At 40.5% G+C, this 27,285-nt stretch overlaps 1 protein-coding gene across 3 annotated transcripts in view; it reads right to left on the bottom strand.

Moving 5' to 3' along the window:
* Positions 1-27,285, bottom strand: part of WIPF3 (WAS/WASL interacting protein family member 3) — a 266,059-nt gene that overhangs the window by 72,177 nt on the left and 166,597 nt on the right. For all 3 annotated transcript variants that reach the window (XM_053714192.1, XM_053714193.1, XM_053714194.1), the window contains 2 exons: positions 14,585-14,695; positions 1,041-1,778 (listed from right to left, as the gene is read on the bottom strand). In XM_053714192.1, the coding sequence (XP_053570167.1) occupies positions 1,041-1,778; positions 14,585-14,695 (849 nt within the window). The remainder of the gene's footprint in view (positions 1-1,040; positions 1,779-14,584; positions 14,696-27,285) is intronic.

Genomic DNA, 27,285 nt, shown 5'->3' with positions numbered 1-27,285 from the left:
AGGTTTTGGAAGAAAACTGCTGTCCCCTCATACACTATGTGGGTAAAAGAGGTGAGTCATGTGCTTGAATTGGAAAAAATATATTATGCATATAAAAGGAAACAGGATGCTATTGTAGATATAATTTTTATATGGGAACAGCAGACCACCTAGACCCTGATAACAAACAAAGATAAACCTTAAAACTGCTGATGTAGACAATTGTGACTGATATATGTGCTTTGACATAATATGTTTTATATTTCTCCACTTGACCTAACAAATCCTGGAGTAGAATGCTTTAAATTGATATTACACTATGTTATATGACCCTAATGTATATGCTATTGTATACGTGAGCACTGTCTGTACGTTTGGCATTACACTCTTGTACACTTGTTATGTATGATTTTCAGTTTGATCCTGCTTTGAAAATAATAAAAATTATTTGATGGAAAAAAAAACAAAAAACTTTTATTATTCAGATTGGGCATGTAATTTTAAACAATTTTCCAATTTACTTTTATCACCAATTTTTCTTTGTTCTCTTGGTATTCTTAGTTGAAAGCTTAACCTAGGAGGTTCATATGCTAATTTCTTAGACCTTGAAGGCCACCTCTTAAGAATGAATTTTAACAGGTTTTTCACCACTAGAGGGTGTCAGTTCATGTTTTTCATATAGATAACACTGTGCTCATGCACGTGAAGTTACCTGGGAGCCATCACTGATTGGCTAAACTGCAAGTCTGTCAAAAGAACTGAAATAAAGGGGCAGTTTGCAAAGGCTTAGATACAAGATAATCACAGAGATAAAAAATATATAAATATAACTGTGTTGGTTATGCAAAACTGGGGAATGGGTAAAAAAGGGATTATCTTTCTTTTTAAACAATAACAATTTTGGTGTAGACTGTCCCTTTAAATTTGATTTTTTTTTTTAAAGTTTATTAAGGTTTCATGTTTACTTCCAAGTCGTTTTAAAGGTCTGGGTTTGCTAGGAATCATAGGATTACTGTATTTAAGGTATAAATACAATGTAGATGCCAGATTATGTTATTTACCTGCATTTCTCCTTAATCTTCCAGGTATAGGAGGAGGGGATGGTTGAGGTTTTGATGGATGTGTTCTGCTCTGTTCCAAAATATAATTTGGAGGTGGTGGAAATGGCTCAGATAATCTTCGTTTATCAAATAACGACATAGATGGAAGAGGTGGGGGAGGAGGAGGCAAAATATTATTTTTTAAAGGGTATTCGTCATATTGCTCAAATGCACTTTCTTGATCTTCATGATTTACAAAAGGAGGAGGAGGAAGATCGTTGGCATATACCATATCTTCATTTGGTGGAGGAGAAGGGTTTAAGAATTCTGATTTTCTTCCATGAAATCCAGGATGAAGAAGAAGTGCAGATGGTGCTGGATTCAAAGTATGAGAAGTATCTTGATTCCTTGATGGTTTCTCCTCTTGAGGAAGTGGAGGTGGTATTGGTGGAGGATTTGGCAATGCATTTTTTGCTGACCTTTCTTTAAATGGTGGCCCAGCTGAAGATGGCTGCATATGCAGTTGAGGTTTACTGCCAGTTGGTGGAACTGGAGGTGGTGGACGATATGAAGTACCAAGAATGTTTGGTCTTGGTGGGGGAGTTCTCAATGCACAGGTGGATGACAAATAATTATTTGCTGGTTTAGGTGGATCGGGAGCACAGGAACTTTCAGAATATTTTCTATTATTGCTTTTTAGTTCTTGCGGTTTTGGAGAACTTGCTCTTGGTCCTGAAGCCTGGACAGCAATTTTAGTTCCTGAAATGATATTATCAATGCACAAACATGTTTAATTACATATTTAAGAAGTCTCACTGCTTCAAATCGATTAAAAGGTTCTATATCTGTAATATTTGCCTAAAATATATTGCTATTCTTAAATAGCAATATATTTACAATCCTTTAGAAAAACATACTAAATTATTCATCTACAAAAAACCCACAAAAAACAGAATTTATGCTTACCTGATAAATTACTTTCTCCAACGGTGTGTCCGGTCCACGGCGTCATCCTTACTTGTGGGATATTCTCTTCCCCAACAGGAAATGGCAAAGAGCCCAGCAAAGCTGGTCACATGATCCCTCCTAGGCTCCGCCTACCCCAGTCATTCGACCGACGTACAGGAGGAAATATGCATAGGAGAAACCATATGATACCGTGGTGACTGTAGTTAGAGAAAATAATTCATCAGACCTGATTAAAAAAACCAGGGCGGGCCGTGGACCGGACACACCGTTGGAGAAAGTAATTTATCAGGTAAGCATAAATTCTGTTTTCTCCAACATAGGTGTGTCCGGTCCACGGCGTCATCCTTACTTGTGGGAACCAATACCAAAGCTTTAGGACACGGATGAAGGGAGGGAGCAAATCAGGTCACCTAAATGGAAGGCACCACGGCTTGCAAAACCTTTCTCCCAAAAATAGCCTCTGAAGAAGCAAAAGTATCAAATTTGTAAAATTTGGCAAAAGTGTGCAGTGAAGACCAAGTCGCTGCCTTACATATCTGGTCAACAGAAGCCTCGTTCTTGAAGGCCCATGTGGAAGCCACAGCCCTAGTGGAATGAGCTGTGATTCTTTCAGGAGGCTGCCGTCCGGCAGTCTCATAAGCTAATCGGATAATGCTTTTAAGCCAAAAAGAAAGAGAGGTAGAAGTTGCATTTTGACCTCTCCTTTTACCAGAATAAACAACAAACAAAGAAGATGTTTGTCTGAAATCTTTAGTGGCCTCTAAATAGAATTTTAGAGCACGGACTACGTCCAAATTGTGTAACAAACGTTCCTTCTTTGAAACTGGATTCGGACACAAAGAAGGTACAACTATCTCCTGGTTAATATTCTTGTTGGAAACAACTTTCGGAAGAAAACCAGGCTTAGTACGCAAAACCACCTTATCTGCATGGAACACCAGATAGGGCGGAGAACACTGCAGAGCAGATAACTCAGAAACTCTTCTAGCAGAAGAAATTGCAACCAAAAACAAAACTTTCCAAGATAATAACTTAATATCTACGGAATGTAAGGGTTCAAACGGAACCCCTTGAAGAACTGAAAGAACTAGATTAAGACTCCAGGGAGGAGTCAAAGGTCTGTAAACAGGCTTGATTCTAACCAGAGCCTGAACAAACGCTTGAACGTCTGGCACAGCTGCCAGCCTTTTGTGAAGTAAAACAGATAACGCAGAGATCTGTCCCTTCAGAGAACTTGCAGATAATCCTTTCTCCAAACCTTCTTGTAGAAAGGATAGAATCTTAGGAATTTTTATCTTGTTCCATGGGAATCCTTTAGATTCACACCAACAGATATATTTTTTCCATATCTTATGGTAAATTTTTCTAGTTACAGGCTTTCTAGCCTGAATCAGAGTATCTATTACAGAATCTGAAAACCCACGCTTTGATAAAATCAAGCGTTCAATCTCCAAGCAGTCAGTTGGAGGGAAACCAGATTCGGATGTTCGAATGGACCTTGAACAAGAAGGTCCTGTCTCAAAGGTAGCTTCCATGGTGGAGCCGATGACATATTCACCAGGTCTGCATACCAAGTCCTGCGTGGCCACGCAGGAGCTATCAAGATCACCGAAGCCCTCTCCTGATTGATCCTGGCTACCAGCCTGGGAATGAGAGGAAACGGTGGGAATACATAAGCTAGGTTGAAGGTCCAAGGTGCTACTAGTGCATCTACTAGAGTCGCCTTGGGATCCCTGGATCTGGACCCGTAACAAGGAACCTTGAAGTTCTGACGAGAGGCCATCAGATCCATGTCTGGAATGCCCCATAATCGAGTTATTTGGGCAAAGATTTCCGGATGGAGTTCCCACTCCCCCGGATGGAATGTCTGACGACTCAGAAAATCCGCTTCCCAATTTTCCACTCCTGGGATGTGGATTGCAGACAAGTGGCAGGAGTGATCCTCCGCCCATTGAATTATCTTGGTCACTTCCTCCATCGCCAGGGAACTCCTTGTTCCCCCCTGATGGTTGATATATGCAACTGTCGTCATGTTGTCTGATTGAAACCTTATGAATTTGGCCTTTGCTAGATGAGGCCAAGCTTTGAGAGCTTTGAATATCGCTCTCAGTTCCAGAATGTTTATCGGGAGAAGAGATTCTTCCCGAGACCATAGACCCTGAGCTTTCAGGGGTTCCCAGACCGCGCCCCAGCCCACCAGACTGGCGTCGGTCGTGACAATCACCCACTCTGGTCTGCGGAAGCTCATTCCCTGTGACAGGTTGTCCAGGATCAGCCACCAACGGAGTGAATCTCTGGTCCTTTGATCTACTTGAATCGTCGGAGACAAGTCTGTATAATCCCCATTCCACTGTCTGAGCATGCACAGTTGTAATGGTCTTAGATGAATTCGTGCAAAAGGAACTATGTCCATTGCTGCAACCATCAATCCTATTACTTCCATGCACTGCGCTATGGAAGGACGAAGAACAGAATGAAGTACTTGACAAGAGCTTAGAAGTTTTGATTTTCTGACCTCTGTCAGAAAAATCCTCATTTCTAAGGAGTCTATTATTGTTCCCAAGAAGGGAACTCTTGTTGACGGGGAAAGAGAACTTTTTTCTATGTTCACTTTCCATCCGTGAGATCTGAGAAAGGCTAGGACGATGTCCGTATGAGCCTTTGCTTTTGACAGAGACGACGCTTGAATCAGGATGTCGTCCAAGTATGGTACTACTGCAATGCCCCTTGGTCTTAGAACCACTAGAAGGGACCCTAGTACTTTTGTGAAAATTCTCGGAGCAGTGGCTAATCCGAATGGAAGTGCCACAAACTGGTAATGCTTGTCCAGAAAAGCGAACCTTAGGAACTGATGATGTTCCTTGTGGATAGGAATATGTAGGTACGCATCCTTTAAATCCACCGTGGTCATAAATTGACCTTCCTGGATGGTAGGAAGGATCGTTCGAATGGTTTCCATTTTGAACGATGGAACCCTGAGAAATTTGTTTAGGATCTTGAGATCTAAAATTGGTCTGAATGTTCCCTCTTTTTTGGGAACTATGAACAGGTTGGAGTAAAACCCCATCCCTTGTTTTCCTATTGGAACTGGATGAATTACTCCCATCTTTAACAGGTCTTCTACACAATGTAAGAATGCCTGTCTTTTTATTTGGTTTGAAGATAATTGAGACCTGTGGAACCTTCCCCTTGGGGGTAGTTCCTTGAATTCCAGGAGATAACCTTGAGAAACTATTTCTAGTGCCCAAGGATCCTGAACATCTCTTGCCCAGGCCTGAGCAAAGAGAGAAAGTCTGCCCCCCACCAGATCTGGTCCCAGATCGGGGGCCATCCCTTCATGCTGTTTTGGTAGCAGTGGCAGGCTTCTTGGCCTGCTTACCCTTGTTCCAGCCCTGTATCGGTCTCCAGGCTGGTTTGGGTTGAGAAGTATTACCCTCTTGCTTAGAGGATGTAGAAGTAGAGGCTGGTCCGTTTCTGCGAAAGGGACGAAAATTAGGCTTATTTCTAGCCTTAAAAGACCTATCCTGAGGAAGGGCGTGGCCCTTTCCCCCGGTGATGTCTGAAATAATCTCTTTCAAATCAGGACCAAACAGTGTTTTACCCTTGAAAGGGATGTTAAGCAATTTTGTCTTGGAAGACACATCCGCTGACCAAGACTTTAGCCAAAGCGCTCTGCGCGCCACGATAGCAAACCCTGAATTTTTCGCCGCTAATCTAGCTAATTGCAAAGCGGCATCTAGAATAAAAGAGTTAGCCAATTTAAGTGCTTGAACTCTGTCCATAACCTCCTCATACGAAGATTCTTTATTGAGCGACTTTTCTTGTTCTTCGAACCAGAAACACGCTGCCGTAGTGACAGGAACAATGCATGAAATTGGTTGTAGAAGGTAACCTTGCTGAACAAACATCTTTTTAAGCAAACCCTCTAATTTTTTATCCATAGGATCTTTGAAAGCACAACTATCTTCTATGGGAATAGTAGTGCGTTTGTTTAGAGTAGAGACCGCCCCCTCGACCTTAGGGACTGTCTGCCATAAGTCCTTTCTGGGGTCGACTATAGGAAATAATTTCTTAAATATAGGGGGAGGAACAAAAGGTATGCCGGGCCTTTCCCATTCCTTATTTACAATGTCCGCCACCCGCTTGGGTATAGGAAAAGCATCGGGGGTCACCGGAACCTCTAGGAACTTGTCCATCTTACATAATTTCTCTGGAATGACCAAATTGTCACAATCATCCAGAGTAGATAATACCTCCTTAAGCAGTGCGCGGAGATGTTCTAATTTAAATTTAAATGTTACAACATCAGGTTCAGCTTGTTGAGAAATTTTTCCTGAATCTGAAATTTCTCCCTCAGACAAAACCTCCCTCCTGGCCCCTTCAGATTGGTGTGAGGGTATGTCAGAAACGTTATCATCAGCGTCCTCTTGCTCTTCAGTGTTTAAAACAGAGCAATCGCGCTTTCTCTGATAAGTAGGCATTTTAGATAAAATATTTGCAATAGAATTATCCATAACAGCCGTTAACTGTTGCATGGTAATAAGTATTGGCGCACTAGATGTACTAGGGGCCTCTTGTGTGGGCAAGACTGGTGTAGACACAGAAGGGGATGATGCAGTACCATGCTTACTCCCCTCATCTGAAGAATCATCTTGGGCAATATTATTATCTGTGGCATCATTGTCCCTACTTTGTTTGGACACTATGTCACAATTATCACATATATTTAAATGGGGAGACACATTGGCTTTCATACATATAGAACATCGCTTATCTGATGGTTCAGACATGTTAAACAGGCTTAAACTTGTCAACAAAGCACAAAAAACGTTTTAAAATAAAACCGTTACTGTCACTTTAACCCCTTAAGGACTAGCGACGTACCCTGTATGTCACTGGCCTTTTTTTGGGACTTGATTCTTTTATAGCACGGTCTTGCCACCAGCGTTGAGACTGCTCTATTCCACAAAGCCTGCTGGAGGGAGTGCATTAATAGCGTGTTCTTGCTAGACTTGTGCTATTATGTCCTGAAAAAAACCTTAATGACCAGTGACATACAGGGTACATTGTGGTCATTAAGGGGTTAAATTTTAAACAGAACACACTTTATTACTGAATATGCGAAAAAGCATGAAGCAATTGTTCAAAATTCACCAAAATTTCACCACAGTGTCTTAAAGCCTTAAAAGTATTGCACACCAAATTTGAAAGCTTTAACCCTTAAAATAACGGAACTGGAGCCGTTTTTACATTTAACCCCTATACAGTCCCAGGTATCTGCTTTGCTGAGACCCAACCAAGCCCAGAGGGGAATACGATACCAAATGACGCCTTCTATAAGCTTTTTCAGTGGTTCTTAGCTCCTCACACATGCATCTGCATGCCTTGCTTTCCAAAAACAACTGCGCATTAGTGGCGTGAAAATGAGGCTCTGCCTATGACTAGAGAAGGCCCCCATCTGAAAAAGGTGTCCATACAGTGCTTGCCGTTTTTTAACAACAATCCCCAAGATTATAATAACTATAAAGAGTTATAATCTGCCAAATATGCTTAGCAAAGTAATCGTTTTAGCCCAGAAAAATGTCTACCAGTTTTTTAAGCCCTTATAAAGCCCTTTATTCTTTTACTTAATCTAAGAAAATGGCTTACCGGTCCCCATAGGGAAAATGACAGCCTTCCAGCATTACAAAGTCTTGTTAGAAATGTGGCCAGTCATACCTCAGGCAGAAAAGTCTGCCAACTGCTTCCCCCAACTGAAGTTACTTCATCTCAACAGTCCTGTGTGGAAACAGCAATCGATTTTAGTAACGTTTGCTAAAATCATCTTCCTCTTACAAACAGAAATCTTCTTCTCTTTTCTGTTTCAGAGTAAATAGTACATACCAGCACTATTTTAAAATAACAAACACTTGATTGAAGAATAAAAACTACATTTAAACACCAAAAAACTCTTAGCCATCTCCGTGGAGATGTTGCCTGTGCAACGGCAAAGAGAATGACTGGGGTAGGCGGAGCCTAGGAGGGATCATGTGACCAGCTTTGCTGGGCTCTTTGCCATTTCCTGTTGGGGAAGAGAATATCCCACAAGTAAGGATGACGCCGTGGACCGGACACACCTATGTTGGAGAAACATTAATGGTTGTTTTCTGTAGAACAAATATACACAAAATGTAAGAGCGCCCCATTGATAATACAAATAAAAGGATATATGGCTAATATATTAGCCAAGAGGCTTGTGTTGATTGCTGCCACTTCAAAGGACCACAGTACTGGATACTGGATATAGCTGTATGGACGATAAAACAAACAGAGGGGCGCAAACTCCTCTAAATGTAATTAATTTAAAACAACACAATTTTATTACAATGAATACACACTGTGAGGTATTTTAGAGGCTTAAAATGACCAATATAACCAATATGGTCCCACAGTGATATGCAAAACGAATGCAAGCATCCTTGGAAATCTCCCACAATCACAAAATATCGTCCCATATGAGATGGAGTTCCATCCGGTTTGCAATATAAGAATCGCAATAAAGTTTAAATAGTATTGAAAGAACCGCCATAATACCGCACCAGCTGCTCGATGTGAAGCAGGCTTGAATACAGCTGATTGGATGTGACGTCAAGATAGTGGGTGCGGCCTTATGCGTTTCGTAGGGAACTCCCCACTTCATCAGAGGCTGCCCACTATGTGTGTAAACGTCATAAAAAGGCAGAGCACATTGTTCACGTGATCTCCCCATGCTGATTTGCAGACAAGCTATGTACGGATATTTTGACAGATGAATTAAAGAGTCATAATTGCTAAGCATAAAAATTATATATAATGAACATACACAAATAGAAGTCTCAATACATCTGATTAATAAATTAAGTCTGCTACTTTGAGATTGATGTCCATTATAATATAGAACCTAGAATTGTATAGAAGAAGTGTATATAATCATGCTTAGCAATTATGATTCCTTAACTCATCTGTCAAGATATCCGTACATAGCTTGTCTGCAAGTCAGCATGGGGAGATAACGTGAGCAATGTGCTCTACCTTTTTAAGACGGTTTACACACATACGGCTAGATTTGGAGTTCGGCGGTAAAAGGGCTGTTAACGCTCCGCAGGATTTTTTCTGGCCGCACCATAAATTTAACTCTGGTATCGAGAGTTAAAACAAATGCTGCGTTAGGCTCCAAAAAAGGAGCGTAGAGCATTTTTACCGCAAATGCAACTCTCGATACCAGAGCTGCTTACGGACGCGGCCGGCCTCAAAAACGTGCTCGTGCACGATTCTCCCATAGGAAACAATGGGGCTGTTTGAGCTGAAAAAAAACCTAACACCTGCAAAAAAGCAGCGTTCAGCTCCTAACGCAGCCCCATTGTTTCCTATGGGAAAACACTTCCTACGTCTGCACCTAACACTCTAACATGTACCCCGAGTCTAAACACCCCTAACCTTACACTTATTAACCCCTAATATGCCGCCCCCGCTATCGCTGACCCCTGCATTACACTTTTAACCCCTAATCTGCCGCTCCGTAAACCGCCGCCACCTACGTTATCCCTATGTACCCCTAATCTGCTGCCCTAACATCGCCGACCCCTATGTTATATTTATTAACCCCTAATCTGCCCCCCACAACGTCGCCGACACCTACCTACACTTATTAACCCCTAATCTGCCGAGCGGACCTGAGCGCTACTATAATAAAGTTATTAACCCCTAATCCGCCTCACTAACCCTATCATAAATAGTATTAACCCCTAATCTGCCCTCCCTAATATCGCCGACACCTAACTTCAATTATTAACCCCTAATCTGCCGACCGGAGCTCACCGCTATTCTAATAAATGTATTAACCCCTAAAGCTAAGTCTAACCCTAACACTAACACCCCCCTAAGTTAAATATAATTTTTATCTAACGAAATAAATTAACTCTTATTAAATAAATTATTCCTATTTAAAGCTAAATACTTACCTGTAAAATACATCCTAATATAGCTACAATATAAATTATAATTATATTATAGCTATTTTAGGATTAATATTTATTTTACAGGTAACTTTGTATTTATTTTAACCAGGTACAATAGCTATTAAATAGTTAAGAACTATTTAATAGTTACCTAGTTAAAATAATTACAAATTTACCTGTAAAATAAATCCTAACCTAAGATATAATTAAACCTAACACTACCCTATCAATAAAATAATTAAATAAACTACCTACAATTACCTACAATTAACCTAACACTACACTATCAATAAATTAATTAAACACAATTGCTAAAAATAAATACAATTAAATAAACTATCTAAAGTACAACAAATAAAAAAGAACTAAGTTACAGAAAATAAAAAAATATTTACAAACATAAGAAAAATATTACAACAATTTTAAACTAATTACACCTACTCTAAGCCCCCTAATAAAATAACAAAGCCCCCCAAAATAAAAAATTCCCTACCCTATTCTAAAATACAAAAATTACAAGCTCTTTTACCTTACCAGCCCTGAACAGGGCCCTTTGCGGGGCATGCCCCAAGAATTTCAGCTCTTTTGCCTGTAAAAGAATAAATACAATACCCCCCCCCCAACATTACAACCCACCACCCACATACCCCTAATCTAACCCAAACCCCCCTTAAATAAACCTAACACTAATCCCCTGAAGATCTTCCTACCTTGTCTTCACCATCCAGGTATCACCGATCCGTCCTGGCTCCAAGATCTTCATCCAACCCAAGCGGGGGTTGGCGATCCATAATCCGGTGCTCCAAAGTCTTCCTCCTATCCGGCAAGAAGAGGACATCCGGACCGGCAAACATCTTCTCCAAGCGGCATCTTCTATGTTCTTCCATCCGATGACGACCGGCTCCATCTTGAAGACCTCCAGCGCGGATCCATCCTCTTCTTCCGACGACTAGACGACGAATGACGGTTCCTTTAAGGGACGTCATCCAAGATGGCGTCCCTCAAATTCTGATTGGCTGATAGGATTCTATCAGCCAATCGGAATTAAGGTAGGAATTTTCTGATTGGCTGATTCCATCAGCCAATCAGAATATAGTTCAATCCGATTGGCCGATCCAATCAGCCAATCAGATTGAGCTCGCATTCTATTGGCTGATCGGAACAGCCAATAGAATGCGAGCTCAATCTGATTGGCTGATTGGATCAGCCAATCGGATTGAACTTGATTCTGATTGGCTGATTCCATCAGCCAATCAGAAAATTCCTACCTTAATTCCGATTGGCTGATAGAATCCTATCAGCCAATCGGAATTCGAGGGACGCCATCTTGGATGACGTCCCTTAAAGGAACCGTCATTCGTCGTCTAGTCGTCGGAAGAAGAGGATGGATCCGCGCTGGAGGTCTTCAAGATGGAGCCGGTCGTCATCGGATGGAAGAACATAGAAGATGCCGCTTGGAGAAGATGTTTGCCGGTCCGGATGTCCTCTTCTTGCCGGATAGGAGGAAGACTTTGGAGCACCGGATTATGGATCGCCAACCCCCGCTTGGGTTGGATGAAGATCTTGGAGCCAGGACGGATCGGTGATACCTGGATGGTGAAGACAAGGTAGGAAGATCTTCAGGGGATTAGTGTTAGGTTTATTTAAGGGGGGTTTGGGTTAGATTAGGGGTATGTGGGTGGTGGGTTGTAATGTTGGGGGGGGGGGGTATTGTATGTTTTTTTTTACAGGCAAAAGAGCTGAAATTCTTGGGGCATGCCCCGCAAAGGGCCCTGTTCAGGGCTGGTAAGGTAAAAGAGCTTGTAATTTTTGTATTTTAGAATAGGGTAGGGAATTTTTTATTTTGGGGGGCTTTGTTATTTTATTAGGGGGCTTAGAGTAGGTGTAATTAGTTTAAAATTGTTGTAATATTTTTCTTATGTTTGTAAATATTTTTTTATTTTCTGTAACTTAGCTCTTTTTTATTTTTTGTACTTTAGATAGTTTATTTAATTGTATTTATTTGTAGGAATTGTGTTTAATTAATTTATTGATAGTGTAGTGTTAGGTTAATTGTAGGTAATTGTAGGTAGTTTATTTAATTATTTTATTGATAGGGTAGTGTTAGGTTTAATTATATCTTAGGTTAGGATTTATTTTACAGGTAAATTTGTTATTATTTTAACTAGGTAACTATTAAATAGTTCTTAACTATTTAATAGCTATTGTACCTGGTTAAAATAATTACAAAGTTACCTGTAAAATAAATATTAATCCTAAAATAACTATAATATAATTATAATTTATATTGTAGCTATATTAGGATTTATTTTACAGGTAAGTATTTAGCTTTAAATAGGAATCATTTATTTAATGAGTTAATTTATTTCGTTAGATGTAAATTATATTTAAGTTAGGGGGGTGTTAGTGTTAGGGTTAGACTTAGCTTTAGGGGTTAATACATTTATTAGAATAGCGGTGAGCTCCGGTCGTCAGATTAGGGGTTAATAATTGAAGTTAGGTGTCGGCGATGTTAGGGAGGGCAGATTAGGGGTTAATACTATTTATGATAGGGTTAGTGAGGCGGATTAGGGGTTAATAACTTTATTATAGTAGCGCTCAGGTCCGCTCGGCAGATTAGGGGTTAATAAGTGTAGGCAGGTGTCGGCGACGTTGTGGGGGGCAGATTAGGGGTTAATAAATATAACATAGGGGTCGGCGATGTTAGGGGCAGCAGATTAGGGGTACATAGGGATAACGTAGGTGGCGGCGATTTGCGGTCGGAAGATTAGGGGTTAATTATTTTAAGTAGCTTGCGGCGACGTTGTGGGGGGAAAGTTAGGGGTTAATAAATATAATACAGGGGTCGGCGGGGTTAGGGGCAGCAGATTAGGGGTACATAAATATAACGTAGGTGGCGGTCGGCAGATTAGGGGTTAAAAATTTTAATCGAGTGGCGGCGATGTGGGGGGAGCTCGGTTTAGGGGTACATAGGTAGTTTATGGGTGTTAGTGTACTTTAGGGTACAGTAGTTAAGAGCTTTATAAACCGGCGTTAGCCAGAAAGCTCTTAACTCCTGCTATTTTCAGGCGGCTGGAATCTTGTCGTTAGAGCTCTAACGCTCACTGCAGAAACGACTCTAAATACCGGCGTTAGAAAGATCCCATTGAAAAGATAGGCTACGCAAATGGCGTAGGGGGATCTGCGGTATGGAAAAGTCGCGGCTGAAAAGTGAGCGTTAGACCCTTTAATCACTGACTCCAAATACCAGCGGGCGCCCAAAACCAGCGTTAGGAGCCTCTAACGCTGGTTTTGACGGCTACCGCCGAACTCTAAATCTAGGCCATAGTGGGCAGCCTCTGACGAAGTAAGGTGTTCCCTATGGAACGCGTAGTGTCACGCCCACCGTCTTGACGTCACATCCAATTAGCTGTATTGAAGCAGGCTTCACATCAAGCAGCTGGTGCGGTATTGTGGTGTTTTTTTTTCAATACTATTTTAACTTTATTGCGATTCTTATATTGCAAACCGGATGGAACTCCATCTCATATGGGACGATCTTTTGTGATTGTGGTAGAATGCGTGGACTGTATTGGTCATTTTATGCTTCTAATATACCTCACAGTGTTTGAGGTTTGAAAATGTGAATGTGTATTCATTGTAATAACAATGTGTTGTTTTAAATGAATTACACTTAGAGGAGTTTGCGCCCTTCTGTTTGTTTTTTCTGTAAAACAACTTTAGATATGTTTTTCTAAAACATTGTGATCAACCCCCGAATCTTTAAAATTGGAACTGAAACAAACAATTGAGCAGTTTTGTGGCTAAATGTGCACCCAGCATTCCTTCTCTATGTGCCCATATATAAGCGAGTTTGGAGAAATCCCTGGTATTAGATTTTTTGTTTATGTGTTTAAATCTCACATTTTATTATTATTATTGTTTTATTATTATTATCATTATTACTTTTTGTTAATATTAAAACAATATGTAGGAAATACCATGAGTGTAAGTAATTACACACTAGCAATAACAACGAAAAGTAGAGTCCAATCACAATATGTTCTCCAGTATCTACTTCTGGTGGCTGTTTTTGTACTGTGTAGTTTATAGATGAGCCAGATAGATATTTGAAAGACGCCTGAACTGCAAAAATGCAAATGTTCTAAATGTAATGGGAAATGTTAAGTTCTTTTGGTATTGCACCACAAGTTAATAAGGAAGTAAAAAATAAGGTTTGTGATTCAGAAGGGGCATACAAACAATTTTATGACAGGACCAGAGACTCATTGTTTGCTTTAAAGGGATACTAAACCCAAATGTTTTATTTCATGATTTAGGTAGAGAATGTAATTTTAATCAACTTTCTAATTTACTCCTATGATCAATTTTTCTTCGTTCTCTTGCTATCTTTATTTAAAAAGCAGGAATGTAAAAGCTTAGGAGCCGGCCCATTTTTGGAATACATTCCTGGTTTATTAAATATGCAAGTGGATTGTCAAATTATGAACTAACACTGAATCTGCTTGCATGACAATGACTTTGAATCTGAAAATAATAAATGCAGGCTGTGTGTTAATGGACAATAATAATCAGCAGCAAAACGAATATAAAACACCCTTTATTTGCCACTGTTCTTACCTGGAGTATCTCTTTGGCCCATTGGTTTAAGAGCAGGAAATCCTCGGGCAAATAACCCTCCTGGGGTAGGTAACCCTGAACCTTTGACATTTTCTGAGTTTTTCTTAGCATCTGTAAAAAGAAGGAAAAGCACTGTGTAAATAAAAAATGATAATAATATTTTGTATCTGTGGAATGTTTTAAGGTAAAAATTAAAGCTGAAATCCCATGCTGCATAGATAGATCAAGCTGTGGGTGCAGCTTTTGAGCTTCTGCGGTGCAGGTAATAGTTACCATGCAGCTGTATTAAGATCGTTGTCTTTTAACATCTCCAATAGCTCTGAGCTGGCTGTTTAAAATCACCCTAGACTAATCTGACTGGGCTGATTGACAGCCCCTGCTCTTGTGTGATCGGTGGCTTGTGCAATAATAAATGTGGGCTGTGCAATGCTGCTCACTAGCCCCAAACACGGGCAGATAGGTTCACATATTGGAAACCCTGTCCACCAGAACATTGATAAATGGGGCCTATTTTGTCAACATTTTAAAGTGATCTTTTAGAACATTGTCATCAAGTGATGGAAATAATCAAATTGTATTTCTTGCCAATTCATCAGTTAGCCAACAACAAACCAACCCATTTTACAAAATGACTTTCCAATGTTGGAAAACAGAACTACAATAAACTTAAAGGGACACGAAATGTGAAATGCTTCTTTTGTGGATAGAGTGTACAATTCAATAATAATAAAAAACTTTCCAATGTACCACTATTGTTTCTGTTGGTATCTTTTGCTTAGATGCAAACACTAATATGCTCAGAAGCGTGCACATGCCTGGAGCATATGGAAGCAGTTTTACAATGTTATACAATGTGCAAACACTTCTGGCATCTAGTGCTCAAAAGTCTGTAACACTGTTAAAAGCATTGTTGCAAAACTGCTGCCATATAGTGCTCCATGCCCATGCATGCTCCTGAACCTACTTGGGTATGCTCTCAACAAAGGATGACAAGAGTACAAAGTATATTTAATAACTTGCACCTAGATTACGAGTTATGCACGCGCTATAGGGAAATTAACGAATGCAAGAAAAGTTGCTTTATTTAAACCCCTGTAGTGCAGCCATTACAAGTTTTTCAAAACCCGGCTTGTGCGTGCGATATGGGGTTTTTAAGCTCCATACCGCACACAAAACAAGCGCTGTTTTGACGTGCTCATGCACGCTTTCCCCATAGCAATCAATGGAAAGAAGGTGACTGAAAAAGGTCTAACACCTGCGATCGCGGAAAGAAAAGCTCTGTAACGCAGCCCCCTAAAAGTCTATGGGGAAAAGAAAAGTTATGTTCACCCTGACAAAAAACCCACGTCTAAACACCCCTAATCTGCTCCCCCCGAAATCCCCAACACCTACATAAACTAATTAACCCCTAATCTGCCGCTCCCAATATCGCCTCCACTATACTAAAGTTATTAACCCTTATTCCGCCGCACCCCAACATCGCCGCTACTATATTAAAGATATTAACCCCTATTCCGCCGCTCCCCGAGATCGCTGCAACTAAATAAAGTTATTAACCCCTAAACCTCTGGCCTCCCAAATCACTACTACTAAATAAATCTATTAACCCCTAAACCGCCAGCCCCCCACATCGCAACAACCTAAATTAAACTATATTAACCCCTAAACCTAACCCTAACGTAACCCTAAGCCTAACCCTAACCCTAACACCCCCTTAACTTTAACATAATTTAAATAGAGCTAAACTAAAGTTAAAATTATTAACAAAATAATTCCTATTTAAAACTAAATACTTACCTGTAAAATAAAACCTAAGCTAGCTACAATATAACATATTGTAGCTAGCTTAGGTTTTATTTTTATTTCACAGGTAACTATTTACTAACTACCTAGTTAAAATAAATACAAACTTACCTGTGAAATGAAACCTAACCTGCCTTACACTAAAAACCTACCATTACAAAAATAACAAACACTAAAATTATATATATAAAAAAAAAAAACTACCATTAAAAAAAATAACAAACATTATCCAAAACAATAAAAATCATTCCTATTCTAATACCCTTTTAAAAATAAAAAAAAAACACCCCAAATTAAAAAAAACTAATTTATAATAAACTACCAAGGGCCCTTAAAAGGGCCTTTTGGGGGGCCCTTAAAAGGGCCTTTTGGGGGGCCCTTAAAAGGGCCTTTTATAGGGCATTGCCCTAAGTTAAACAGCTGTTTTGCTACAAAAGAAAATAAAACACCCCCTAACAGTTACAAACCCCCACCCCCAAAACGACAAAATAAAAATAAAGTAAAACCTCATCTACCCATTGCCCTGAAAAAAAGACATTTGTATGGGTATTGCCCTTAAAAGATCATTCAGCTCTTTTGCTGCCCAAGCCCTAATCTAAAAATAAAAACCCACTCCAAAACGCAAAAAAAACCATTACACAAAATAAAAAACAAATTATCAAAATAATAAAAAACATAAACTATGCTTACCTGATAACTTCCTTTCCATCTATATGGGAAGAGTCCACAGCTGCATTCCTTACTTGTGGGAAATACTGAGCCTGGCCAGCAGGAGGAGACAAAGACACCCCAGTCAAAGGCTTACATACCTCCCCCACTTCCTCATAACCTCAGTCAAATTTAGTGCCGCCCATCGGAGAACACGGGCTGTGGACTCTTCCCATACAGATGGAAATGAAATTATCAGGTAAGCATAATTTATGTTTTCCATCTTAATATGGGAAGAGTCCACAGCTGCATTCCTTACTTGTGGGAAACATATAGCCAAGCTCTAGAGTACAGGGAATGTTAACAAGAGGGAAAAAAGAGAGGCGGACATTAATCTGAGGACACCACAGTCTGCAAAACCTTTCTCCCGAAGGCTGCTTCAGCAGAAGCAAAAACATCAAACTTGTAAAATTTTGGGAAAAGTATGTAAGGAGAACAAGGTAGCCTCCTTACAAATCTGATCCATAGAGGCCTCATTTTTGAAGGCCCAAGAGGAAACCACTGCTTTCGTAGAATGAGCCGTAATCCTCAGAGGAGGCTTATGTCCTGCCGTTTCTGCTAAACAGATGACACTCCTCAGACAAAAAGATAAGGGAGTCGAAGAGGACCTCTGACCCCTATGCTTCCCATAAAAGAGAACAAACAGAGAAAGATGTTTGTCTAAATTCCTTCGTGGCCCGAAGATAGAACTTCAAGGCAAAAACCACATCCAGAAATACGTTGTAAACATTCCTTCGATGAAGAAGGATTAGGACATAAGAAAGGAACCACAATCTCTTGATTGATGTTGCAAATTGACACAACCTCAGGAAAAAAACCTAACTTGGTTCATAGAACAGCCTTATCGACATGAAAAGCCAGATAAGGAGGGACGCATTGCAAGGCAGCAATCACAGATACTCTGCGTGCAGAAGCAATAGCCAGTAGAAGAAAAAGAACCTTCCAAGACAACAATTTAATGTCTACTTCATGCATAGGCTCCACGGAGCCTGTTGCAACACCTTAAGGACAAGATTTAAACTCCAAGGAGGAGCCTTAGATCTAAACACAGGTCTGATCCCAGCAGAGCCCTAACAAATGGCTGCACATCTGGAAGCTCTACAAACCTCTTGTGTAGTAACACAGACAAGGCTGAAAACTGTCCCTTCAGGGTACATGTAGAAAAGCCCTTCTCCAGTTCATCCTGGAGAACAGAATAAGTAGGTCCTCCACACCTTATGCTAGATGCAACGAGCACCCAGCTTACGAGCTTGAATGAGAGTAAAAATAACTCTCTCAGAAAACCCTCTTTTGGCTAGGACTAAGCGTTCAATCTCCACGCAGTCAGCCTCAGAGAATCTAGACATTGATGAACAAAGATACCTTGGTCAGCAGATCCCTGCGACAAGGTAACTTCCACGGAGGAGATGATGACATACCCACTAGATCTGCAAACCATATCCTTCGCAGCCAAGATGGAGCAGTCAGTATAGCTGACACTTGCTTGACTCAAGCCACTACACTAGGAAGTAGTGGTAAAGGTCTTGTTTTTTCTTTAATTTTTCTTTAAAGTTCAAGAAAGTCAATCGGTACTTAGAAGGGAAGTGAACTGCAGGGTGTGCAATTGTGCCTATGGGTAATTAGAGTCGTAATCTGTAGATGGTTTAGGGATTGTGGCGATTTCCACCACTTTTAGTATAAAATAACGCTAGTAAGTCATTGTTAGCTAAGATACTATGTGTAAAAGTAGATAATGAGTAGCATAAGAGTCAGCAGGGCAGTTTGCTCGTGTGCAGTCGGTCCTACGTCTCGTTAAGGTTATCTTTGTACTGTAATGGACTAAAGTACTCCCATAAGGGAGGAGGGAATCTTAATCAGGAATATCAGGGCAGTTATGGTAGGGAAGGGGGAGGGAAGGGGTTTATACAATGATGGGGGGGGGGATAAAGAGGGTACAGAATCAGATCATTTCAGATGTTAGTACTACCTAGGGACTGAGGTGTCTAGCGCCTGTGCTTATTTCTCTGTAGGTAGGTCTCCCAGGGTTCCCAAATGAAGCAGAATGTTTCTGATTGGCATCTAACTCTATATACATAATCTTCCATGGATTTAACAAAATTTAGGTAGTCTACTACACTTTGCCATTTCGGTGGGTGCACTCTTTTCCAATTTCTAGCAATAGTCATTTTAACTGAGGTGAGCATATATATTAGCAGAGCTCTCTTGTGTGCGGGTGTTTTCTCTAAGCCTAGGTGTAAGAGCGCTATTCCGGGGTCAGTAACCTCTGGGAGACCCAATATGCTACATACCATACTGAGTTTACTCCAGAGTGGCTTAAGGCTAGAACAAGACCACCATGTGTGCAGAGGAGTGCCTAGTCCACCACAATCTCTCCAACAGGAGGGAGGGTGGCCAGGGTAGAGGGTCTGAAGCCTGGTCGGGACCAGGTGCCACCTAGTTATCACTTTAAAATAAAGTTTGTACATCGTGGTGCAGTGTAAGGTCGCCTTGGTTTTAGTGACAGCTGCTGTCCATTTCTTAACTGTATATGTCATTTTTAAATCTGTCTCCCAGGAGATCATATGTCTCGTCTTCGTCAATGTAGGAGGTACCAGTAGACATCTGTAGTGTGTTGTGAGAGGTTTATAAGTCTGGAGACCCGTTTTCCATCTTATCTCCCAAGCTGTAGGGGCTCGGGGCATATCTCCCAGAAACCCCCATGTCTTCAGGAGGGACCTTAATCTTAGGAACTCAAACTCCAGGTGTCGCGGGAGCCCAAGGTTCGCCACCATCTCACCTTGCGTAAGAAGACGGTCACCCGCGTAGAAATCTCCCACTGTCAAGATCTCCATTTGTCTCCACCAACTCAGCCTCACATTAGGGAGGGTCTGAAGGATGGGGATTATGGGTTGGATGGGAGAGGGATGATGGGCGATCTGGATATTATGCCGTAGTGGGCTTTTATATTTTGATAGGGCTATTATATTAGGTGTAATTCTTTTTTATTTTTGATAATTTTGTTTGCTATTTTCCGTAATTTAGTGTTTGTTATTTTTTGTAATTTAGTATTTTTTTTTGTAATTAGATACTTTGTAATTTTTAGAGTAGTGTTAGGATTTTTTTTAATGTGCAGTTTAGTTTTATTTAATTGGTAGTTAGTTTAATTTTTTGTTAAATAATCATATTAGTTTAATTGTTAGTTTAAACTAAGTTTTTTTTAATTTGACAGGTAAATTTTAATTTAATTTAAGATAGCGAAATTGTAATTTTAATCTAAAGTTAGGGGGGCGTTTAGGGGTGAATAGTTTAAATTAGGTTATTGCTATGTGGGGGCTTTCAGTTTAGGGGTTAATAGTTTGGTTTAGTATATTTGGTTGTGAGGGGCTTGCGGTTTAGGAGTTAATAGGTTTATTATTGTGGCAGCAGTGTAGGGCTTTATAACTTTAGTATAGCGGGGGCGATGTGGGCGGACGGCAGATTAGGAGTTAATAATATTTAAATAGTGTTTGCAATGCGGGTGCGGCGGTTTAGGGGTTAATAACTTTATTATAGTGCTGACAATGTCGGGGAGCGGCGGAATAGGGGTTCATATTTTTTTAAAGTGGAGGAGATATCGGAAGCGGCAGATTAGGGGTTAATAAATTTAATATAGTATTTGCTATGCAGGAGGGCCTCGGATTAGGGGTTAATAGGTAGTTTATGGGTGTTTAGTGTACTTTGTAGCAGTTTAGTTATGAGTTTTATGTTACAGATTTGTAGCGTAAAACTCATAACTACTGCTTTTAGATGGCGTTACGGATCTTGTCGTTTTAGGCTGTAACGCCATTTTTAAGCCTCACCGCAAAATTCGTAAGGCAGCGCTATGGGAATCCCATGAAAAAACGTAATTTTTACGAGTGCAGGAATGACGTTGGATTACAGGCTAAAAGGCTTGCGGTACAGTTATACCGACAAGACTTGTAATGGATGCAGTGCTGTTTTAACTCTGAAAATACCATATTTTCAGAGTTAATAGACGAACGTACAGACTTGTTATCTAGCTGAATGTAAATTGGAAAGTTTTTCTTTAGTTAATTGCATGCCCTGGGTCTGATTTAACAAAAAGCAAGCGGACATAATCCGCTGTAGCGGATCATGTCCGCCGCACATCAATAAATACAGACAGCGTAGGGTTAACTGCTTGTGCAATACCGTCCCCTGCAGATTCTTGGCCAATCAGTGCGATCGTATGCGATCGGGCGGATTGATGTCCGCCGCCTCAGAGGAGGGGTACGAGTTAAGGAGCAGCTGTCAGTTTCCGGTAACTCGCGTGGAAACAGTTACATTCAGGCCCGTTCGGCCCCTTAGTCTGAATCATAAAGGAAAAAAATTAATTTAAATTTCCTCTAAAGCCATGTGAGATTTTCAGTAATCTGGCTGTAAAATTGGTTTCCCCTTAATGTGTTTCCAACGACTTGTTATACCAGCTGCAGTGTTGTGGGGGGATTTGCCCCATTTAGATTTATGTTTGTATATGAAATATCTGTTTATGTTCATTGAAACCACAACCCAATTGAATGGGATGAGCTTGTAGGGAGAACTGACCTTGCTATCATATCTTTCTATTAGTAAACAAGTAAATACACTCCAGCAGTTAAAATAATTGAAAGCACATAAAGATAAATTTCAGTATACTGTCCCTTTAAGATATATGATGATGTCTTTCTTGTTGACTACCAGTGTTTTTTTATGGGTAACTGAAGAAAATAAGAGGGAAAATGATGGAAATAGATAAAGGGATGTATAAAGTAAAATGAGGTAAGAATTGAAAACAGTAATTCCTACAAACAGCAATTAAAGTGATGGTAAACTTTATGAAATCAATTTTCATAATCGTAATATTGTTAAATTAGGTGACTCACTGCGTGGTCACCTTTAAAATGCATTATTGTGCTTAATAAATCACTTTGCTATTCTTTTTACAATTAGCCTCTGGCCACATCTGTTGTAACATTTTTTTCAGCAATTTATAGGCGGGTGCATACACAACCAAGTGCACCCCCCCCCCTCCCTATGTCTTTCTACAGCAGTGTACTCTTGTTCTGATGGTAGCTCCATGTAACAGCTAGGAGTAAAACATACTGTTCTTTAATAACATATTTATGCAGAGAATGAGTAGGTATAAAATATTTAATCAATTTATTTTTAATTTACACAAAATTCTAAACGGTGGTTTAACCCATTTTGACAATGTATGCATGTTCATACCTCTGTCCAAACTCATTTACTGTTACATACAAGTATTAAATAGAAAAGACCAAACATGAAAAAACTAAATCAAAGAAGTCAAAGAACATTTGGGTAACAGTGATCATAACATGGTCACATTTTAAATAACTTTCCATAAGCAGTGTCTTAAAGTGAATGTAAACTTAGATGAAATAGTGCCCGGTTTTTAAAAAACAAAATTTATGCTTACCTGATAAATTTATTTATTTCAGGATACGTTGAGTCCACTGAATCATCAATTACTGTTGGGAATATCACTCCTGGCCAGCAGGACGAGGCAAAGAGCACCACAGCAAAGCTGTTATATGTCACGTCCCTTCCCACAATCCCCAGTCATTCTCTTTGCTTTCGGTGCAAGGAGGAGGTGAAGTTTTGGTGTCTGAAGAAGATTTAACTTCAATCAAGATTTTATTATTTTTAAAGCCAGAGTAGGTTTGCTCTGACCTTTTCTCTCAGGAATGGGTCTAGCTGTACTCCACGTTAGTCTCTTTAGTAGGGCAGTGGTGACTTTAAAGCAGTTAGGAACTTGTAAGGTGGGCCTTGCTGCATGTTCCTAACATATTTGCTGTCCATAGAAAGCCTTCCCACAATCCCCAGTCATTCGACCGAAGGAAAATGGAGAAAAAGGAAATAACACAAGGTGTAGAGGTGCTTGAGTTGAAAGTTAAAAATAACTGTCTTAAAATAAAGGGCGGGCCGTGGACTCACTGTATCCGGAAAGAAATACATTTATCAGATAAGCATACATTTTGTTTTCTTTCCTAAAATACGGTGAGTCCACGGAATCATCAATTACTGTTGGGAACCAATACCCAAGCTAGAGGACACCGATGATTAGGGAGGGACAAGACAGGTAACCTAAACAGAAGGCACCACTGCTTGAAGAACCTTTCTCCTAAAAGAACTTCAGCCGAGGCAAAAGAATCCAATTTGTAAAATTTGGACAGGGTATGCAGAGATGACCAAGTTGCAGCCTTGCAAATCCGTTCCACAGAAGCTTCATTTTTGAAAACCCAAGAAGAGACAGCCCTAGTGGAATGAGCTGTAATTCTCTCAGGAGACTGCTGCTCAGCAGTCTCATAAGCAAAATCAATTATACTTCTCAACCAGAGAGAAAGAGAAGTAGCAGAAGCTTTCTGACCCTTACGTTTCCCAGAGAAACAAACAAACAGGGCAGAAGACTCTTGAAAATCCTTAGTCGCCTGTAAATAAAATTTTAAAGCACGCACAACCACCAAGTTGTGCAACAAACGTTCTTCAGAAAAGAAAAGAAGAACTACTACAAAGAGAAGGAACAACAATTTCTGTTCAAAACCACTTTAGAAAGGAACCTAACTTAGTATGAAGAACCGCCTCATCGGCATGAAAAATAAGATAAGGCGAATCACACTGCAAAGCTGAGAGTGCAGACACTCTCCAAGCAGAAGAGATAGCAATAAGAAACAAAACCTTTCAAGATAATATCTTAATATCCATGGAATGCATTTCCTCAAATGGAGCTTGCTGCAAAACTTTAAAAACAAAAGTTAAGGTTCCAAGGAGGAGCTACAGACTTAAATACAGGCCTGATTCTGACCACGTTTGCCAGACGCTTATGCAGCAAGAAAAGATAATTCAGAAATCAGACCCTTCAGAGAACTGACTGACAAAACTCCAAACCTTCCTGTAGAAATGGCAAAATCTGAAAAATCCTGACCCTAATCCTAGAGTAGCTTATGGGTTCACACCATAAGGACATTTACGCCATATTTTATGGTAAATGTTTCAAGTAACAGGCTATTAAGCCATAAACATGGTCTCAAAACCCACGCTTAAACTGAACTAAGCGTCCAATCTCCAAGCAGTCAGCTTCCGAGAAATGATATTTGGGTGAAGGAAAATACCCTGAATTAGAAGGTCCTTCCTCAGAGGCAATCTCCAAGGTGAGAGAGACGATATCTCCACTAGGTCTGCATACCCAATCCTGTGAGGCCACGCAGGAGCTATCAGAATTACTGATGCTCTATTCTGTTTGACACAAGCAATGACTCGTGGAAGGAAGCAAACAGAGGGAACAGGGATGCCAGATTGAAATCCCAGGAAAAGCCACCAGAACCTCTATCAGAACGGTCTGTGGATCACCAGACCTTGAACTGTATCTTGGAAGCTTGGCGTTCTGCCAAATGCCCTCAAAAGCCAACTCCGGAAACCCTCCATTTGAGAGTTTACCCGGAGAACACCTCCAGAAGGAGAGTCCCACTCTCCGGATGAAATATCTGCCTGAACAGAAATCCGATTCCAAGTTGCCCACCCCTGGAAAGTGGATGAAAAACAGCTTCCGCCCACAGACAATCTAATTCACCTCCTATGACTAAGGAACTCCGAGTTCCTCTGGATTAAATACTGTCCATGCACCACATAGGTTAACTGGATTCTGGAGTGGTGGAATCCGAACTCATGCCTCCAAGGAGACTGGAGGTTTAATCCAGTGCCTTAGACAGCACGGCCACTGATGTAAGCCACTGAGGTGACCTTGTCCGACTGGAACCAAGCTAAGGACGACTGAGGCCAAGCCCTCAGAACATTGCAAATCTCTTTCAACTCCAAGATGTTAAAGAAGAAAGGAAATGTCTCCAGAAGCATGCGCCCTGAGACCGATCCTCCTGAAAAACCACAATGGGCGAAAGTCTTTTAATGATTGATCTAGATCTATATCCTGAGACAGATCTGAATGATCTCCATTGTATGGAAAATAGCAAAAAAAGAATGATGTCCATGGAAACCATCAGACCAATTCCCTCCATACATAGAGTCACTGAAATGAGAAGGGCAAATCAACTGCAGCTAGATTCAAAATCTCAACCCTCTGGTTGCAAGATGGTTAAGCTATCAACCCGACCATTAGAGCTTGCTGTTGGCCGGACAGTAGACAGCAGAGAGAGGAAAAGGAATAAATCCTTGATTAGCTGACCTCTGATAGAATCTTCTCCTAGAGAATCTATTAAGGTCCACCAAAAATAATCATCCTTGTGGATGGAACAAGGGAACTCTGCTCCAGATTAATTTCCCATCCATGGGAAAGTAGATTAGATAAGATCTCCCGAAAGAGTTTGCTCGAAAGAAGGATGACTCCTGAAGTCTTTCTAAAAAGACGAAACTCAGAGACTTGAGAAGATCCTGATCATGGGAACAATAAATACACATCCTTCAGGTCTATGTTCGTTATGAACAGGCCTACTTGCAGCAAAGGAGAATGGATACTACTTTGATGGGCAGAACCTGAGAAACTTGAGGTAAATACCTAGATCCCGTTCCCAGACTGGGACTGGGACTATCACTCCCAGAAAAGGTCCGGAACCCAGTTCAAGAAATGCTTCTTATCATACCTGGATTGCAGATATTTCAGAAGGAGAAATCTACCCCTGGGAGGAATCTTAGAATGGACTAAGTCTGGCTGGTTTCCCAAACACATGACTGACCCTGCAGAAATAGGAAAAAGGAAACTTTCCTTTTGTCTACTCTCTTGACGGGTGGTATTAAGTCAGAGGATAATTCTGCCAGACCAAGTCCCAACAAGGTCGCATCCTTGAAAAGAAACGCCAGAAGCTTGGATTAGGAGGAAACATAAAATAAGAACATGCAACTGCAGAACTAGAAAGCCTTGGCTGTACCACTAAGCCGCAGGTAAGCTTCTCAGCCACTTCAGCCACAAGCCCGACTGGCTAGCACAGCAAGTCTAATAAGACAAGGCATTGCTCTAAATGAACAATTAAACCTCCAGCTTCTTATCCATTTATCCGTAAAGGAGCAGCTACCCTCCATAGGGATTGAAGTTCTCTAGTAGAAAAGCTCCCTTCTACTTAAGGCACCATGCATTTTAATGGAGTCAGGGACAGGAAAATCCTTTAAAGGACGGGAGACAGGAAGAAAGGTATCCGTAGCTTCTCCTATTCCTGTAAAAACATCCAAGGCACGTCTAGAAAACACTTCCTCATAGGAAGGAACATCATAGAAATGATAAAGTTCCCAAAACTTTCCAAGGTTGACAACGACAGGGAATAGATGTCTTCCAAGTAGCCAAAACCTCCTTTAACAGTACACGAGGTGTGCAAGCATACATCTGAAGGAGACCACTTCAGCATCAGATGAAGGTATTATACTATCCGAATCTGAGATTTTTTCCTCAGAATCTACAGGCCAATCCTCCTCACCAGACTTAGGAGAGAGAGCGAAATGTGTAGCAGAATGAGGAACAGAAACCGTACTATCTGAATTTTAAATATCCTCTTGCGTTTTCCCTGTAGGTAAGAAAAAAAAATACAGATAAAGCCGCAGATACCGCAGAGGATACCTGAACTGCAAAATCTTTAGGTAAATAAAATACTCCAGAAAATAGAGAGGAACTGCAGGGCACAGCATGTGATGCCATTGAGGCTTGGGACGATTATCTCAGCATGAGAAATTTGTAGCTAAGCAAGCAGCACATATTACAAATAGGCAACCATTTGTGCTATAACAAATAACATACGGCTAGATTACGAGTTTTGCATTACAGGAGAATGGATACTACTTTGAAGGGCAGAACCTGAGAAACTTGAGGTAAATACCTAGATCCCGTTCCCAGACTGGGACTGGGACTATAACTCCCAGAAAAGGTCCGGAACCCAGTTCAAGGAATGCTTCTTATCATACCTGGATTGCAGATATTTCAGAAGGAGAAATCTACCCCTGGTAGGAATCTTAGAATGGACTAAGTCTGGCTGGTTTCCCAAACACATGACTGACCCTGCAGACATAGGAAAAAGGAAACTTTCCTTTTGTATACTCTCTTGACGGGTGGTATTAAGTCAGAGGATAATTCTGCCAGACCAAGTCCCAACAAGGTTGCATCCTTGAAAAGAAACGCCAGAAGCTTGGATTAGGAGGAAACATAAAATAAGAACCTGCAACTGCAGAACTAGAAA

Source organism: Bombina bombina, chromosome 5 (genome assembly GCF_027579735.1).
Source record: "Bombina bombina isolate aBomBom1 chromosome 5, aBomBom1.pri, whole genome shotgun sequence".
Lineage (NCBI taxonomy): Eukaryota > Metazoa > Chordata > Amphibia > Anura > Bombinatoridae > Bombina > Bombina bombina.
This window is presented reverse-complemented; position numbering and strand designations above follow the sequence as displayed.